The 19025-nt window shown below is 44.3% G+C and overlaps 1 protein-coding gene across 1 annotated transcript in view; it reads right to left on the bottom strand.

The window, feature by feature from the left end:
• KATNIP (katanin interacting protein) overlaps nucleotides 1-19025 on the bottom strand; it is a 288175-nt gene that overhangs the window by 26620 nt on the left and 242530 nt on the right. The window contains exons 18-19 of the mRNA XM_042782225.1: nucleotides 9596-9674; nucleotides 2839-3016 (exon numbers count right to left, since the gene is read on the bottom strand). Of these exons, the coding sequence (XP_042638159.1) occupies nucleotides 2839-3016; nucleotides 9596-9674 (257 nt within the window). The remainder of the gene's footprint in view (nucleotides 1-2838; nucleotides 3017-9595; nucleotides 9675-19025) is intronic.

The following is a 19025-nucleotide window of genomic DNA, read 5'->3' as shown; positions in this document are numbered from 1 at the left end:
AAAAAAAAAAAAAAAAGGACCAGTCTTCATGGTCTGATAGAGACTGGTGGAACCCGAGATTAAGGCCTTTGGGCACGATTTAGGCCTGGACTCAACTTTCAGCCAAACAACAAACAAGCTTATAAGGTGAACAATAACACCAGGGAGGAACATACTCATTAGAACAATCAACTATTTGAGGTCCAAAGGGCATTTGCCCAGGAATAAAGCTCAGAAGGCAAGAAGGGATAGGAAAGGAGGACAGAGGGACAGGGAAAAGACAGAGAGAAAGTGGGAGAGTGAAGCTGTTACATTGTGGGGACTGCAGTCAACGGCATAAAACAGAATGTGTATGAATTGTTGAATGAAAAACCAATTTGCTCTGTAACTTTCCTCCAAATCACAATAAAAACTTACCAAAAACAAACACTTTAGAGGATGCTAGAGAACCAATTTGTTATTGTGAAAACTGACAAAGCTGAAGAAACCCATATTTTAGCCTGCCTTTCCTGCTTCAATTGTACCTGACGGTAATCAATTGAAACGGTAAACAATTGAAAGGAAATTCCTCTTTATTGAAGGATTTTCAGCAAATAAATGAAAAAGAAATGATAGGAACAGAATATCACCATTTTGGAAGCCCTAATGAGTTAAACTGTTATATTTATTGGGCTGCAACCAGTAAAGTCCAGAGTCTACAAGGCAAAAAAAACCTGGTTTCTTCAACAGAAAAATTACAAGGAAAAATGAAAAAAAGATGGAGGAAGCTCTGGTGGTGCAGTGGCTAAAGCACTTGGCCACTAGCCCAAAGGTCAGTAATTCAAACCTACCAGCTATTGTGTGGGATAAAGATGAGGCAGTCTGCTTCCGTAAAGATTTACAGCCTTGGAAACCCAATGGGGGCAGTTATATTCTGTTCTATGAGGTCGCTATGAGTGGGAATAGATTTGATGGCAATGGGTTTTGCAGGAGACATATGAACTGATCACAGTGTATGCACCCATGTGATCTCAGTTCAAAAATGCAACTTATTCAAAAAAGAATAAAAGAAATACGAACACTTGCTAGATACCCAGTAATTTAAGGAATCACTCTTCTGTTTTTTTTTTTTTTTTTAAGATATAATAATGGTACCGAGATTAGGTCTTCTTTGTAAAGTCATTATTTAGAGACACCTGCTGAAACATTTAGAGATGAAATATATCAGGTCTGGGATTTGCTTCAGACAGATCTGGGGCCCATTACTCATTGCTGTCAAGTTGCCTCTGACTCACAGTGACCCTACAGGACAGAGTTTCCAAGGCTGCAATATTTATGGAAGCAGACTGCCACATCATTCTCCTGTGGAGCAGTTTGCAGTGGAGCGCTTAACTGCTGCACCACCAGGGCTCCTTGATCTGAGGCAGAGGGGTTTTGCGTGGGTGGGGGGTGGAGGAATGGAGGTGGGCCATGACTGATCACTTCTGCAGCTGGGAGCTGGGTCCATGGGGCTCTAGGCTGACACATGCAAGAATGTGACCTGCCAAGGATGTAGAGGTCAGAGTGGCCTACAGGCAGGCAACGACAGTGGAGTTGGGGGCTATGGTGAAGGGAGCCTAGCACTGACTCCACGTGTGCTCTGGGCCAGGCCAAGACAATCCTCTCCCCCACCTCCAGTCATGGCAATTACTGTCCCATTCTACCTATGAGTCGGAATTGACTCAATGGCAGTTGGTTTGGTTTTGGGGTTTTACTGATAGGGAAACTGAGGCTGGGGAGAGAGTATCATTTCAGGGTTGAGTGCATTCAAATCAAGACTCTGCCACTTAACCAGTCTGGGCCACCTTCAGCCAGGATTTTACCTCTCTAAACCTCAGTTTCCTCGTGTATAACATGGACTGAGATTTAAAGGAATGGATACCTATATCCTGCTGAGCACAGTCTAGAGCCTGGCATTTAATAAATGCTCAAATAATGGCATCTAAGGCATTTGACTGCTAACTAGAAGGTTCAAACCCACCAGACACTCCTCAGAAGGAAGACTGGGCAACCTACTTCCAGAGAGACGCCACCTCGGAAACCCAAGGAGGGGTTGCTATGAGTCTAATCAACTCGATGGCAGTGACTTTTTTTTTTTTTTAAATAATATCATTGTTGTTGTTATTGCTATTATTCTTGAACAACGTAAGAAACCTACTTAGTTAACGCTAGGAGCAAAGCTGGGATTTTAGCCTTCATCTCTCTGATTCCCCTAGACTGCTATCCATACCTGTGGGCAGAGCCTAGGTCCAACAGCTGTCCTGAGCAGGAGGGCTGAGCCTGAGTCCACAGATTACGAGGTGCCCGTGGATCGGGGCTGTGTCTGAGGTTTGTCCTCTTATTGACTTGACCCAACCTGAGCTTATGAAGTCTGACAAGTGCACAGGGAAGTACAGCTGTGGTCACCTGCAGAGCCTTGCTCAGCAATCACCTCCAGCCTCGAGGAGAGAGAAAATTTTCATCCCCCAAGAGGCTGGAGGTGGGAGCCGCTCATGCCTAAACACAGAGACACCATGCCAAGGGCTAACAAAATGGTTCAGTGTCCAGGCACTATGCTGGTCATAGTGGAGAACCCCCAAATCACTGTTGTGTCTGGAAGGACGAGAATCCATTTCAAGTCTTGCAGACTACTTCTAGCTGTGTGACTCTGAGAAGGCCATTCCCCTTTCCTGAGCCTTGGTTTCCCCTGGCTGCCAAATGAGAAAACCACAGACCTCACAGGCTGGCCATGAGGAGGTGACACACGGAGTGCTAGCTGATGTCTGTGTCTGAGGTCACGATGCACAACAGAGTCCCTGAGCCTCGGCTGCTGGGAGAGCCAAGTTGCTCATAGACACTTACTTATCCAGGGTCCGGGAGTCATCAGTGTACTCGGGGAGGTCATTCAGGTCTTTGGGGGAGGCAGAGATCTGGTGAGGGCTGATGGGTAATGCCTGGCCATCCTTCCCCACTACCTCCAAGCCTGTGAGCCCCAGGTAGTGTAGGTCTCCCCAGGAGGCAGTGAGATTCAGCTGAAGGCCTGCAACAGGAAGCAGAGCAGCCATGAGGACCGGAAGCTCCAGAAGCAAGCACAGGAGGAGGAATCTTCAACCTCTACATTCCATCCACTTGAAAACTCAGCCTCACCCATGAGTTCCCTGGGATGGGCTCTGCCCCTTTCTTGTCACAGGCCCTCAGGCCGGAGCACTGCTGATGCTCAGGAAATGTCTGCAGGATGAGTGGAGCAGTGTTGGATAAGCCTGCACATGGCCTTGGGTTTTTCCCACCTACCAGATCATGTCAGCATGCCTCACATAACACCTGTGTGTGGTTTCGCATACTGCTTGGCCAATAAGGACTTGCCCACCTGGCTTCTATTTACTTCTCCAGCCTCATCTTGTACCAGGGACCTCCCAGCCCCACCCAGCATCAGCCACACAGGCTCTTTCAGTTGCACATACATATCCCTTTCTCCCATCACAGGGCCTCTGCATATGCCGTTGTCCCCCTCTGGAACTCCTACGGCCTGCTTTCACCTGTACTCATCCTTCAGATCCCGGCTTGCTGCCTCAGGGAAACCCTCCTGACCTCTTTGCCCAGGTCAACCCTCTGCTGACAGCCTGTAATGTCACTGTAATCGTCCCCTTCTAAGCCCTGGTCACCAATGTGATCTCATGAACATGTGGTGAATATCCATCTGCCTTGCCAGATAATGCATTGAGGGCAGAAACTTCATCTGTTCTTCTTCACCACTGTGTCCCTATAATGACTGGCACATAGTAGGAGCTCAGTGCAGATTGGAAGATTCAACAAATAACTAAATGGAGGCAGTTTACATCAGTCAGCCACACACTGAAAATAGACATTTTAGGCACATCGCCCCCATTGTGGGGATTAACATGGCATTAGGGTAAAGGTCATGACCAATGACCTATGGTTGTAAACTTTTGCCCTTGTCCCATTCCTATGCCATCAGAGACCATTTAGAATGACCTTCCATGGCCCTGGGGCAAGACGGCCCAGGTAAGTCATTCATTTGCTCAGAGAGCTCACACTAAACGCCTCTTTTAGCCAAGCCTTGTCAGACGTCTGGCTGGAACTTCTGTATCCTTAAGGATCGCCTCATTAGAGTAGGACCAAGCCAAATGAGCTCTCCTACACTTGGGGGTATTAATAGCCTATTTTAACTATTCAGTATTTTCCGTGGCTGAGCTAAAAAGATTCATACTCTACAATTTTCACAGAACTCACACTGTAAAGCTGAAAGAAGGAACCCTGGTAGCAGCTAGTCCCACCCCGTTTCAGTCTGGACGAAGAACCAGAAGCCCAGAGAAGCTAAAGGGCATCCTTGTGGCTACAAAGTGAGACCATGTCACTTCACCTCCCTGGAGCATGGTTTTCTCTCCTATGCCACCATCACTTCCCAAGGTAACTTTTGTAATTCCAAAGACCCTGATATGCATGGTACCAAACACAGAGACACCAAGGTACCAAGGTAATTCTGAGCATTGTGGGGGCAAGTGAAAAAGAACTGTTACCAACACAGTACCAGTTCATCCTATCATCTCACAGCTAAATCCTGGTAGAGTGCAAAAATGGCCACAAATCCCTCGCACCCCAGTGTCCCTGTCCTTTTGTTATGTAACTTTGCCACCTTTCCCATGCAGAGACGGAGCCTTTCTCCAGTGCTTGAATCTGGACCGTGTGATTTCCTGTTGGGAGGGCCAAGAGGACAGAAAACATGGTACAAGCAGAAGTTTGTAAAGCTCTTGTGAACTGAGACTTACCCTCTCTTTCTACACTTGGACTCTTGAGACCACCATATGAAGGACATGCTGGCCCGTAGGATGATGAGAGACAAGAGGCCCAGTTGCCCCTGTCAATTGGCTAACAGCTCCTCCGTAGCCAGACATGCGGGTGAGGCCATCCTAGATCATTCAGCTGCCAGCCTACCTGCCAGCTGACTGTAGATACATGAGCATACCCAGTAGAGCCTAGCCAGGCCAATGCAACCAATGTACTGTGTGATGAGCTAAATAAATGGGGGTTGTTCTGAGCCACTAAATTTTGGGTTTCATTTGTTTGGCAGCAAATGCTAACTGATACACTTCTCACCATGGGTCTAACTGTCTTCTCCTTAGAGAAAGCTTCTCTAACTACCCAAGCTCTATGCCTTTACCCAGCTTCATCTTTTGTTCATAGCACTTGTTACTACCCGAGAATATAGTCTACACTTTTTGCTTGTTTTTGTGTCCCTCCCACTAACATAGAAGCTTCCTGAGGGCAGAAATTCTGTTGTTTTGTTCATAGCTATGTCTCCAGTATGTCTCCAGAGCCTAGAATAGTGCCTGGCAATTAGGTGTTCAATACATGTGGTTTTATATATATATATATATATATATATATATATATATATATATATATATATATATATATATATATATATATATATGATTGAAGAGTAGGTGTTCGGTACCTATCTACAAGTGAAGGAACCATAATAAAACCACTGGGTTTCACCAAATGCATGGTCAATGCCAAACACACATTGATTAGCATCTACTATGTACCTGGTCCCATTCTGTTTCCAGGGTAAACAAGAGACCAAAATCTATGGCGCCAAGGAGCTTTCACTCCAGCAAAGACAGACAATATGGACACAGCAAATAAATGAATATAACAGTTTCACAGACGTGGACTACCACGACAAATAAAACAGAGATGGGCTGGCGAGTGGCTGAGTAAGGGCAGGTTATCAGGGAGGCCCTCCTTGAGAGGGTGACATTTGAGCTGAGACTTGGCCATATGCATGTTTTCATTTGGAAGAAGAATATTCTATGCTGAGAGGACAGCAAGGGCAAAGGCCCCGACATGGGGACAAATTTGACCCATGTCTGGAACCAAGTGACTGAGGGAGAAGGTGGAGAAAACGAGATCAGATAGTTGGACAGAGTCTAGCTCACATCCAGAAGTTTGAGTTTTCTTCTCAGTACAATGGGAAGTTACTGGAGGGCTCCATTTTCCAGCAGGGCAGGGACATGTTCTGATTTGCATCTTAGCAAGCTCACTTGGCTTGCTGCAGGGAGGATGGGGGATGGACTCTATAGGGAGGCTGAGGACACAGCTGTTCCCACAGACAAGGACAAGGGTGGAGGTGATAAACACGGGGAGAAGTAGATGGATTCAGGATCTGTTTTGGAGGCAGCCTTGCCAGGTCTTCTCAATGTCTGGAGATGTAAGTGAGGGAAGAGAAGAGGTTTTTGACCCAAGTGACAGAATGGCCAGGGTACTATTCCTGGAGACGGAGGAAGCCTGGATTAGGATGAGAAGGATCATTGTGGAGGGAGAAATACCACCTCTCCTTAGGAAAACAAACAAGATGGCGTGGTGAGCCTGATGCCCCTTTGGCGGCTTGGCAAAGCACTGCAGTTCCATATCTAACATGGGGCTGCTCTGAAAGCGACTCTCTCCTTTTTGAGCTAATTCTGTTCCATATTCATTTTCCTCTTGTGTATCAACTAGTATTTATACAAATGGAAATTAATTTTGTTATTTCTCTTCCATGCTTCCAGCCTCTCAGCTCCTTTCCTATTCACCACTGCTGATATTTGCAAAACTTCCAACACTAGTGTCATGTGCAAATTAGCAAGTCATGTATCTCCTTTCAAAACATTAATAGCATTGGCTGTATTTACCAACCCCAACACATCCCCCGGGTCACTTTATTAAAGCTGTCTCCATTTGCACAGGCTGCTGAGGTGGGTTTAGGATTTTGGAAACAGTGAGGAAAAAGCCAAGGGTTCAGAGAAGAGAGATTCAGAAATCATGGGCCTCAAAACAAGTGCAGAATGCTTGGCTGTGAGTCCCTTCTGCTGTCCTACTGAGATGAGGAGAGAAATCATACTTTCATTTCACCAAAAAGGTCTCCGAGCTTGACTCCAGGGCAAAATTCCCCAAGGCACTGAAATAACATTTCTGAGAAAGGTCAGAAGACTGTTCAGTGGGAGAGACATTTACAGAGCAGCATCTTTGGGGAAACCATCAAACGAAGGAGACCACGGTGGCCTCTGACTGGCCAGCATTTGTTCCTTCTTGTGGTGACCACTCTGACTTCCTATGGAGAGCATCCCTACTCATTGCTCACAGCTCAGATGCCAACCCCTCCCCCTGGCTCCAGGGTGGCTGGCACATGACCCAGGCCTGGCCAATCCATTTTCCATCTCCTAGCTGCCTCCCTCTCCTGCCACGGTGAGCCACAGGGATTGGTTCAAGGACTAGCTGTGACCCAAGCTTGGCCAAGGAGACTCGGAGGACTGTTGAACCTGTTGGGAAATGGAAGTTCTCTTTAATCAGGGATCTCTGGGTGTAAGGTGGACATAACCCAGAGCTTCCAGCAATTTCTCATGGACAGAGCCGAGGTGGGAGAAAGGAAAAAGAAAGGAAAACTGCAGAGAGACATAGAGAGATGCTAAGTCTTAATGACACCATTTGTACACATGGATCCAGCCATCCTGGAAACTAGCAACCTTGACCTTTTTAGTTGCATAAACCAATAAATGCCCTTTTTTGACTCATCTCAGTCTGAATTCAGTTTCTATTGCTTAAAAAAAAAAGAATCCGGGCCAATGTAGAGAAGACCAAACTGAACAAGAAATGACTGCTGTCTTCTCACAACCTAGTAGGGAAACTCTTTGCACAAAGGTATCTGATGAGAAGCATCACACAGACACTCAGGCAGAGCCCCAAGGCACTGTGGCGAAGTAGCAAGGACACAGGCTCTGAATTCAGACATGCCTGCCCTCTTCTTGTTTGTAGCATGAGCTGTGTGACCTTAATCGCAATCTCTCTGAGCCACAGCTTCCTAACCTAACTGGAAAATGGGGCTAATAAGAGCTGACTCATGAGGCTGTTGTCAGTGTTCAGTGAGATGCGGGAGGGAAAGGCGCAGCACCGAGCCACCAGCCAGGCCCGTGCCTCACATTCGGCAGTTTTTAGTCACTGTGTTGCTCTAGAGCAGTTGAGACAGCAGACCATAAAGGGCTGTAAGGACTCAAACTAAGGCAACTTCTCTTTCCTAAGACGTAATTGATTCCTTTGGAGTGGGTGAGGGAGAGGACTTTTCACTGCGGACCACAGGGGCTTCCCAGGGAGGATTTGGGATTGCAGCAGGGCCTAGAGGAGGGGTAGAGAGGATGCTGAGGGGCCTGGTCCAGCCCTCACATAGCGCCCCCCCAGGCCTGAGGACTCATTCTTCCAGGGCTGGGAGTACTGGTGGTTGACAGCATAGAGCTGCACGCCCCACTGTGACGGCCCCTAGCTGAACAGCGCCTCCTTGCAAAAGGTCATGCCCGCTCCCAACGGGAAAGGCAATGTGTGCTGAGAGAGGCCAGCCCCCTCACTCAGCTCAGGTCAACTTCAAAGGGCCATCCCTGATTCCAAGCTCCCTGAGGGGTGGGTTGAGGCCCAGATGTAACTAGGCAGCAGCCACAGCCCAATGTCTCCTCTGCCCAGCTCTGCTTCCTTCCTTTCCTTGAGACGTGTGGCTCCCACGAGCTCTCCAGTGAGCTACCTGCATGCTAGCCCCCATCTCAGAGCCTGCTTCTTGGGGACGTACCTAGAGCCAGGGCGGTCTTCTGCAGGCAGAGATCGAGAGGAAGGGCATGCCAGCCAAGGGCTCAGTTGGCACACCCACACCTCCAAGAGTTCAGACATGAGTGTGGGGAGGAATGTAGCAAGAGATAAGGCCAGGACTTGGAGATATTCTGGAGACAATGGTTGGGCAGTGGGAGAGGGAGCATGACAATGTCACATCTGTGTGTTCAGAAGATAACTGGAAGCAGGTGACACACATAGGGAAAAAAGAGCAGGGTCATGGTACTACCAGGAGTAAATCGACAGACCCTTGTTAACAGGGAACAGGCAAGGAGATTCCAGAGTTGGCTGTGGTCCTGGGCTTGAGATTCCCCAGGTCACAGCAGTGCTGACATGGACCTGTGTGGATTGAGAGACGACCTGGTTGGAAGGTAGATGGAAAAAGGAGAGAGATGAACAGACACAGCTGACACCTAGAGGCCCGAAACTGGCAGCCTGTTGGCCGAATACACAGTATGTGTTTTGTTTGGCTCATTTAGTGTTTTAACATTAGAAAATTAATCACCATTTAAAAAATGGAGATTTCATAACAAAATCTGGTTTCTGACTTCTGAGAAATCAGAGGCCCCAGTAGCCTGGCTCATAGTCCTACTTGCCCACCTCACAAGGAGCAGCTGGAGGCAGGTTTTTCACTAATGTAAGGTCTTTTCTATATATCCTCTTGTTCTATCCAACTGCAGCCTCCTAGGTCAGGGCCACAGTGAACACATGAAGCATCTGCATGCAAAACACAAAACTGTTCTAGGAGGGCAAATTGCAAAGAGGTGCCCTTCCACTGAAGTGGTGCAGCCGTGCCAGGGCCAGCAAGCCACGCACAGGCTGGTTTCAGCCCCACTTGCCCTGATTTGGAGTCTCTGAGCAGTGTACGACCCGCTCAACTGTCCGAGGAAGCCCTGTTCCCAGTGGCTACCCCTCTCCCACCACCCTTGAAGTTCCTCCTGCCTTTGCCCCTGGCAAGGATACTCACAGAGCCCATGGTACACGCCTGGCTCTGGTGTGGTGACTTCGGGGACGGGAGGACTGGGTGACAGCTCTGGCTCCGGGACCTGTTCACCAGTTGGGGGAGAAGCAGAGGAAAAGGGGTTATTTCAATGATACCCACATGGCCGGCTGGCGGCCCACTCCAGGCCCCAGATAAGTCACTGTGTCTTTTCTCGATTTTTCTGCCTTCATGGAAGCTCCATGTCTAGAAATATGGGCAGGACAGATACCCTTGGTTTGAATCCTTGCCAGTAGTTCTTACTGGTAGGGGAGGAGCTTGAAGTTTAGATTTTCTTGAACAGGGAGTAACCCAATGAATGCTGATTAAACAAGGAAGGAAGGGAAGAAGAAACAGAGGGAAAGAGTGAGGAAGGGAGGATTCAAACATAGACGGTGGTTCTCAATCTCCAGGGGTAGGGCCTGAGCATCTGCATTTTTAAAGCTTCCCAGGTGATTCCTATGTGTAGCCATGATAACGAACTCCTCATTTAGAGACTGTCAAAAGCATGCTACCACAATAGAAAAAGAAGCACACAGGAAAAGGGTAGCCAGAGGGAGGAAGTGGGAAGAGAGCTGTTACATTATGGGGATTACAGTCAACGTTATGAAACAAAATGTGTATGACCTGTTGTATGGAAAATGAACCTCTAAACTTTCACCCAAATCACAGCAACAACAACAATAATAGTAAAAGAAGGATAACAAAAGTGGGCTACTGCATCCTTCTTGGTGAAGAGGGAAAGGATCCCACACATAACTTTTGCCTGTTACACTTTTGCACCATAGGCAAAAAGGCACCTTCTCTATTTTACCCACAGGAAAGTTGAGATGGAAAAAGAAGTGAAGTTCCCTTGTCCAGATTGTAGAGCTTCAGTTTCAGTGACAACCTGATGAGTTCCACGACCAGCCCCAAGGGACAACCTTTTCAGGCCCCACCCTGGAGGGGGGGAGGAGGAGGAAGAGCCTGCTGGTTACTCCTGAAGCTGAGCAGCCCCGGGCTCTTGGGAAACCTGCTGCCCCAGAGCCCCCTGGGCCATGGCCGCACACAGCCTCTTGGGCATTCTTCTGGTGGATGCACTAAACCTGGATCTCAGACAGCAGGAGTAGAGATCCCACCCCACCCCATTATCCCGAGTGGGGAGACCCAGGCACACCACCAGTGCCCCGAGTCTCAGACTCCTTATATTTAAGGTGGAGACAGTGCTCTCTCCCTGCCTGCCATAGCACTGGGTCCCATCAGAGAGTCCTTAGAAGGACAATGCTCGGCAAATACAAGGTCTCAAGGTCTCTACCCTCTGGCGACCATGGTTCAAATCTGGGCCACAGGCTTGCTTTATGTCCTACAGGAAGTATGAAAATATTTTTATTTAGCTGCCAACATTTTTAAATTGGGGAATTTTACATTTAAAAAACCCAGGTTTTGCCGCTCTCTTGGAAAATCAGAAGAACTAGCAGTAATGTGAGCATATTGTCAAGGTAGAGTTGCAGCCACTTTCCTCAGATGTAAAGAGGGACACACACTCCCAGTTCACAGCTGGCTGAACCTCATCACTCTCTATCATCAGGACCAGTGCTCTCCCTGGCTCCTGTCAGCATGTGGTTTGTGGCCCCCAGTAAGCACCATGGGATCTATGCCCAGCCTTGGTCATGGCCATCTCACAGCTTATCTCTCCTTTGGCTTCTAGTTGTCTCACCACCACCACCACCACCTTCTTTAACCAAGGCATTTGACTGCTAACCAGAAGGCTGGAGGTTCAAACCCACTAGCCACTCCTTAGAAGGAAGACTGGGCAATCTATTTTCATAGAGATACTGCCTTGGAAACCCAAGGAGGGGTCACTATGAGTCGGAATCGACTCAATGTTATCTAACCTAACCTGAAGACCCTGGGTTCTCTTCACCTTGATGATTAGTCCTTGACTATGGACTCACCCTTGCTCTGAAGGTCATCCTTCATTTTTCAAAAAGTGTTTATTAATTAAATGGATGGACTTTAACACAGCTATTCTCTCACTATGCAACCTTGGGTAAAGTAACATAACCTGTACAGATGAAATTTTCAAATGCAGAGGCACTCATCTCTGGACAGGAATGGTGGGATCAACATACATTCCCAGGAAGCAAAAGGTCAGGATGCAAACAGTTTGTCCCTAGGAAAAATGTGTATAACCAAATTGGCTGGTGCCACTCACCTATGGAATAAAACTTACTTCCCCGTACACAAATGGCTGACTTTTATATTTCAAAAGACTCCAAAGCTGAGGCTGTATCAGCCACCAACTCTTTACCTTTCCTTTGTTCTCTATGCATAAACGCCCCTAACTTGACAGAGACAATGGAGTGCTCTATGTCTTTACTAAGCACTGCCTAGCTTGGGCTGTATTATTCCTCACTAAAACTCCTTCCCTCCTCACCCCCCCAACTACTAACAGAGAGTGAGATTTCTTCTGAAGTTTCTGGTGTCAGAAGTGGGATTTCAACAGGTTTATCTTTGAGGATCTCTGAAGCATCCAGAAATGGGCATGGTACTTGCTGAGTCACTGTAGGCTTTCTGCTTTTTCAAATTCTCAGGAATCATTTCAAGTAAAAAGAACCTCTGAAATCTGAGCTCTGCTCCCTTGTGTTGATAACTCTTTGAGTTTTACTGTAGATTTGTTTTAGGTTTTATAAGTAAAAGTTTGTTTTAACTGCCATTTAAAATGGGGAATGCCATGTCTAAAGGAAATTTGGAGCCCTCTTTTGGGACTACTGCTCAATATATGAACAATCTATGTTCCTTTATCATGAATGTTCTTCTCTGTCTGTCATAATTCTCCTCAAGACAGTTTGGAAAATAAGTGGTCACTAAGGGGTTCTTATGATCTAACTTTTCTGCACAGTAAGAGAATTGGGACTCCTGGATTAAACATTTACAGTAGGATGCCTATTATGATTGGTATATTGAGGCCTCTAAGCAATATCAAGACAGTAAAACTGCTTCCCTGGAGGACCCTGTTTCTAAATTAAGCAGCATAAAGAATTGCAATATCAAATTTCAGCTCCCATCCCTTCTTTATACCTTTCTTTGCCTTTGTACTCCTCTGATAACACTTTATCCGAACTTCCTTTTTTTTCTCCAGAAAACAAGCAAATAAACTTTTTCCTGAAATGACTTTTAAAATCTGTCCTAGCAGTGATGTCAAAGATTTCTTTCATATCACTTTTGCCCCATGGATATGCTTAGCATTATGAAGCACTGTGAAAGATTTCCCTAAACTCTGTGACAGTGTTTCACTGATATTCATAAGGTTTTTACTGGCCAATTCTTTGAGAAGTGGATGGCCCCTTCCTTCTTCTGAGTGTATTTTAGTCTGGGAGCTCTGCAGAAACCTGTTCATCATGGGTGACCCTGCTGGTATCTGAAACACCAGTGGCACAGCCTCCAGCCTTACAGCAAAACACAAGCCACACAAACTGACAGATGAGTGGTGGAAACTCTGTGAAGACCCCTAAAAATTTCTAAAGAATTTAAAATCCTTGTTGAAGACTACAATCCTGGGCTCCACAACTTTTATCAGCTTGTTTACTGGTCCAGGGAAACCCTATATCAAGCAGAATGAAAACATCCCAAAGACAATTTAGCCTTAAATATTTTATCAACAGCTACTAAGTTGTTGGAAGGCCATGAATAAAAAATTGTTAGAGGCTATCCCTAAAGCTTTTCCTGTGATGGCTTTTAATGTACAAGGAGAAACTATTTAGTAATGGAGAAACTTGCCAATTTTTAATTGACACTGGAGCCACCCTGTCTGCTATTAATCCCACCTGTTTACAAAAGCCTTTGCCCTGGAGTACTAAAACCTCAAAAGTGGTGTGGGTCACCAATCAGGAACAAAGGCTGATTCATTCTCAACCTGTTCTGATATCTCTTGGTCCTACTGAAGATTAACAACTTTTTATTTTTATTTTTGCTTAGTTCTGATACCCATGTCAATCCATTGAGAAGAGATCTTTTATGCAAATAGGACTGCCATTTACAATTTAAAGAAAAGAGAGAAATACTGAGTCTGTCTGATATCCCTAAGTCAACAGAGAAAGGCTGTGTATTAGACAATATTCAGGAAGAGCAATATGCAAGTTCTTGTTATGCCTCTACTCAGTCCTCATTCTAGTCCTCTCCTTTTGATATCTTTTCCATAGTTCCTGAAACCTTATTGGCTCCCACATCTGCAGATGTAGGTCAAGTTTTTGTCAGCTGAGCTTTTAAAATTCAAACAGATTTATTTAAACCTCTGCCAGAAATTCCTCAGTATCCATTCAAATGAGAGGCAAAAGAAGGGCTATCCCCTATTATACAAGATTTCCTTTCTAAAGGTTTAATTGTCCCTTGTGCCAGCCCTTGTAATACTCCTTCCAGTTAAAAAACAAATAGTGTCTGGAGATTTGTTCAAGATTTGCATGCAATCAATTGGATTGTTATTCCTAGATTCCCAGTAGTACCTAATCCTCATTTATTACTTTCCAATGTTCCATCAGATGCAACTCATTTTATAGTTGTAAGTCTTTATACCAACTCTTCCAGTATTCCTCTGTATTTTGAAAATCAGTATTTGTTTGCTTTACTGGCTTGGTGGTGGGGGCGGGGCAGGGAAAAATCAACAATTTACCTGGACTGTAATACCTCAAAAATTCATTGAATCCTACCTCTTTTCCCTCAGGCTCTGCAAGCAGATTTTCAGGCTTTAATAGTTACTAACAAAATCCACATCACTGCAATATATTGATAATTTGCTAGTCTGCTCAATCAGCAGGCCTGCCTTGATGACAATGTAGCTTTATTAAAACATCTGGCTGCTGGTGAATATGTGGTCTCCAAAGAAAAATTACAAGTAGCTCAGCCATTTGTTAAATATTTGGGCAACCTAATTTCTGTAGCCACCACTTATAAGCTTGTTGGAATGTGCTGGCTTGTGTGTTGTGATGCTGGGAACTATGCCACTGGTATTTCAAATACTAGCAGGGTCATCCATGTGGACAGATTTCAGCAGAGCTTCTGGACTAAGACAGACTAGGAAAAGGGATGTGGTAGTCTACTGCTGAAAAAAGTGGCCACGGAAAACCTTATGAACAGCAATAGAACATTGTCTGATACAGTGTTAGAGTGTCAGAAGATGAGCCCCTCAGGTTGTAAGGTACTCAAATTATGAGTGGGGAAGAAATGTCTTCTCAAAGTAGACTTGACCTTAATGTTGTGGATACAGTAAAGCTTTGGAGACCTTCATGTGATGATGTGGCAACACTTAAAATTAGAAGAAACAGCTGTAAACATCCATTGATAATTGGAATGTGGAATGTATGAAGTATGGCTCTAGGAATACTGGATATTGTAAAAAAAAAAAAAATGAAATGGAACACATAAAGATCAATATTCTAGGCATGAGTAAGCTGAAATGGACTGGTAATGGACATTGTGAATTGGACAATTTGACAGCACTTAACAACAACAACATGGTCTACAATGCTAGGAATAACAAATTGAAGAGGAATGGTGTCACATTCATCATCAAAAACAACATTTCAAGATCTATCCTGAGGTACAATGCTGTCACCACTAAAGCCAAAGATGAAAACACTGAAGAGTTTTACCAGCTCTACAGTCTATAACTGATCAAACATGTAATCAAAATACAATGATAATTACTGGTGATTGGAATGCAAAAGTTGGAAACAAAGAAGGATCGACAGTTGGAATATACGGACTTGGTGATAGAAACGAAGATGGATATTGCATGATAGGGTTTTGCAAGACTAATTACTTATTTGTTACAAATACTTTTTTTCAACAACACAAATGGTGACTCTACATGTGGACCTCGTCAGATGGAATGCACAGGAATCAAACTGTCTACCTCTTTGGAAAGGAGTGATGTTGTTGTTGTTGTTGTTGTTTGCCGTCGAGTCAGCCCCGACTCATAGCGACCCCTCCTTGGGTTTCCGAGGCAGTATCACTACGGAAGTAGGATTGCCCAACCTTCCTTCCGAGGAGTGGCTGGTGGGTTTGAACCGCCAGCCTTCTGGTGAGCAGTCCAGTGCCTTAGGCACTATGCTACCAGAGAGGAAAGGAGTGATAGAGGGGCTCAATATGATCAGTCAGAACAAGGCCAAGGGCTGACTGTGAAAAAGACCATGAATTGCTCATATTCAAGTTTAAGCTGAAACCGAAGAAAAGTAAAACAAGTTCATGAGAGCTGAAATATGATCTTGAGTATATCTCATCTGAATTTAGAGACCATCTCAAGAACAGATTTGGTGCAATGAACACCAATGACTGAAGACCAGACAGATTGTGGATGGTATCAAGAGCATTACACATGAAAAAAGCAAAAGGTTATTAAAAAGACAAGGAAGAAAGAAAAGACAAAAATGTATGTCAGAAGAGAAACTTGCTTTGCACATAGAGTAAGTAAATTAGATGGACGAAATGATGAAGTAAAAGAGTGAACCGAAGATGTTTCTATCTTTTTTGCTATTGTGAATAGTGCCACAATGAACATGGGTGTGCATATATATGTTCTTGTCACAGCTCTTATTTCTCTAGGATATATACCTAGTAATGTGATTGCTAGATCATATGATGTTTCTATTTCCAGCTTGTTGTTGTTGTTATGTGCCGTCAAGTTGGACCCGACTCATAGCAACCCCTCCTAGGGTTTCTGAGGCAGTGTCACTATGGAAGTAGATTACCCCATCTTCCTTTCGAGGAGTGGCTGGTGGGTTTGAACTGCCAGCCTTCTGGTTAGCAGTCAAGTGCCTCAGGCACTATGCTACCAGAGCTCCATATTGTTTTCCACAGTGGTTACACCATTGACAGTCCCGCCGGCAGTGTATGAGGTTTCCAGTCTCTCCACACCCTTGCCAGCTTTTGTTGTTTTCTTTTTTGTGAACTCTGCCATTAGTACCAGGGTGAGATGATATCTCATTGTTTTAATTTGCATCTTTCTAATGGCTAATGATTGCAAGCATTTCTTTATGTGTTTGTTAGCTGCCTGAATGTCTTTGCTGAAGTGTCTGTTCATGTCTTTTGTCCACTTTTAAACTGGATTATTTGTTTTATTGTTGGTATTGAAGTTTTCTATAAATTTTAGAGATTATCCCCTAATCTGACATGCCATTGCCAAAATTTTATTCCCAGTCTGTGGGTTCTCTTTTAACTCTTTTGATGAAATCACCTGATGTGCATAAGTGTCTAATTTTTAGGAGACCCCTGTCATCTATTTTGTCTTCTGGTGTTTGTGCATTTTTAGTTTTGCTTGATAGTGTATTTATGCTGTGAAAGAGGACCCTAAACTTGTCTCTATTTTTCCTTTGATGGTTTTTATGGTTTTAGGTTTCACATTCAGGTCTTTTATTCAAGATCCAGCTTGAGTTAGTTTGTATATCCAGTTTTGCCAGCACCGTTTACTAAAGAGATGATCTTTTCCCCATTTACCACCTAGACTTTCCCTCAGTTGTACATCAAGTATCTGGAAATGCTTTAGGTGTACTAAGACAAAAACATGGAGAACAACAGAGATCTACAGGTTATTATAACCTGCAGCTTGGCCCTGTAGCCAGGAGATACTCTCCCAACAGTAGGGCTGTGCCTGTTAATGCCAAGCTAGTAGAAACCACAGCAGATGTGATGCTGGGAATCCTTTTAGGTATCCAGGCACCCCATGTTATATCTGTTTTATATGTTTCTGCCTTGACGCAACCTCTTTCTGCCAGCAGGCTCACATCCTATGAAGTTCCCCTCCTGGCTACATCTAACATTAGGTTACATTCTGTGGCCTATTGAAATCCAGCTCTTCTTTGCCTCGTAACTAATAAGAACAAATATCCTACACATGATTGTCTAGATTTGACTGAACAACTTTTAACTCCTCAGAAAGACTTAAAAGAGACACCTTTAACTAATGCTGATCTAGTTTTATTTGTGGATACTTCCTATTTAAAATTAATCTTACTAGTTCTCACTATCAAGCTGGATATGCTGTGATGACTTCTACTGATGTCCTTGAAAGTTAGGCTCTCTCTGAAGCCACTTCAGCCCAACAAGCCAAATTGATTGCCCTCACTAGAGCTTGTACAATTGCTTCAGGAAAATCTGTCAATACTTTTATGGGCAATGGATATTGTTTTGGAATTGTACATGATTTTGGCATGTTATGGAAATGATGAGGATTTTTAACCTTTTCCAGAAATGCCATAAAAAATGGAGCTTTAGCTGTGGACCTTTTAGATGTTCTATTAGTCCCTTCTAAAACTGCTGTGATAAAAATACAAGCTCACCTACCAAAAGGATACCCTGAACTGAAGAAATTAGAGGAAACAGTCTTGCTGATATGGCAGCCACACAAGCTGCCTCTCAAGTTATTTCTGCAGATAAATAAAGTAAGGGTCTCACCAAGTCTATCTACTGATAACTCCAACCTTCATGAATTAATGTTAGAAAAACTTTAAAAATACCAACAACTAGCTCAAACAGACAAAATTAAGGTATAGAAAAAGGCAAGATGTTACCAAGATTCTGTCATTAAATTGTAGACTGGGCCTAATAAGAAAACTGTCTTAGTCAATTTCCTACATGTCCCTATGATGTGAGTATTACATGAAGGTTCCCTTGTGGGATGTGATAAAATGATAAAGACCTTATAAAAATACTGGTTGGGAAAATTTTTCAAGGCTGATGAATATGTTGTCAGCCCTATTTGCCCTGACTCCAATCTCAGAAAACACCTGAAAGTCACACCTTGACAACCCCCTTTACCTTCCAGGCCTAGGCCTGAATGGCAGCTGGATTTGATTCAGCTTCCACCCTAAAATGGTTACAAATATGTATTATTTATAACATATAACATATGAGGCAGACAGGTGAATCAAGGTCCTGGACCAGGCCTGAAAATGTACCCCTTTAGCTTTTTTTCTTTTTACTTTAGTTACAATCATTCCTCTACTAATGTTTTCCTACACTGGGCAGATGCTTATGCTCACCATTTTGAAAGGTTTAATTTTTAGATATTTGATACCCTCCCAATCTGAAGTCAGTCTGGCCTTCCCTGGTGGGTCTCTCCACTACAGGGATCTGATTGGGTTGCTTTGATCTATGAATACAAGAACAGCAGAGAAATAGTTAATTACTACAGGAAATCTCTGAATGAAACCCAGGCTGTAACTTAACCTTTAGTCTTAACACAACCCTTATCTTACTAAATAAGGTCATCCAAGAATAACTAGCTAAAGAATCTTCCAAACCTACAAATAATACTTTTCATATTGTAGGTCCATATCAACAACTGTGGGATGGATTCATCTGGTTAACTCCCCAAACAGGGAGGTTAAGTCAGGTTGTTCCCCTTTGGAGAGAATAATCTAACCACACCCATATGAACAACCCA

The sequence above is a fragment of the Orycteropus afer genome, unplaced genomic scaffold (assembly GCF_000298275.1).
Source record: "Orycteropus afer afer isolate SDZICR_OR568_19922 unplaced genomic scaffold, OryAfe1.0 scaffold00266, whole genome shotgun sequence".
Taxonomy (NCBI): domain Eukaryota; kingdom Metazoa; phylum Chordata; class Mammalia; order Tubulidentata; family Orycteropodidae; genus Orycteropus; species Orycteropus afer.
Note: the sequence above shows the minus strand (reverse complement) of the source record. Positions and strands in the feature narration are given on the sequence as shown.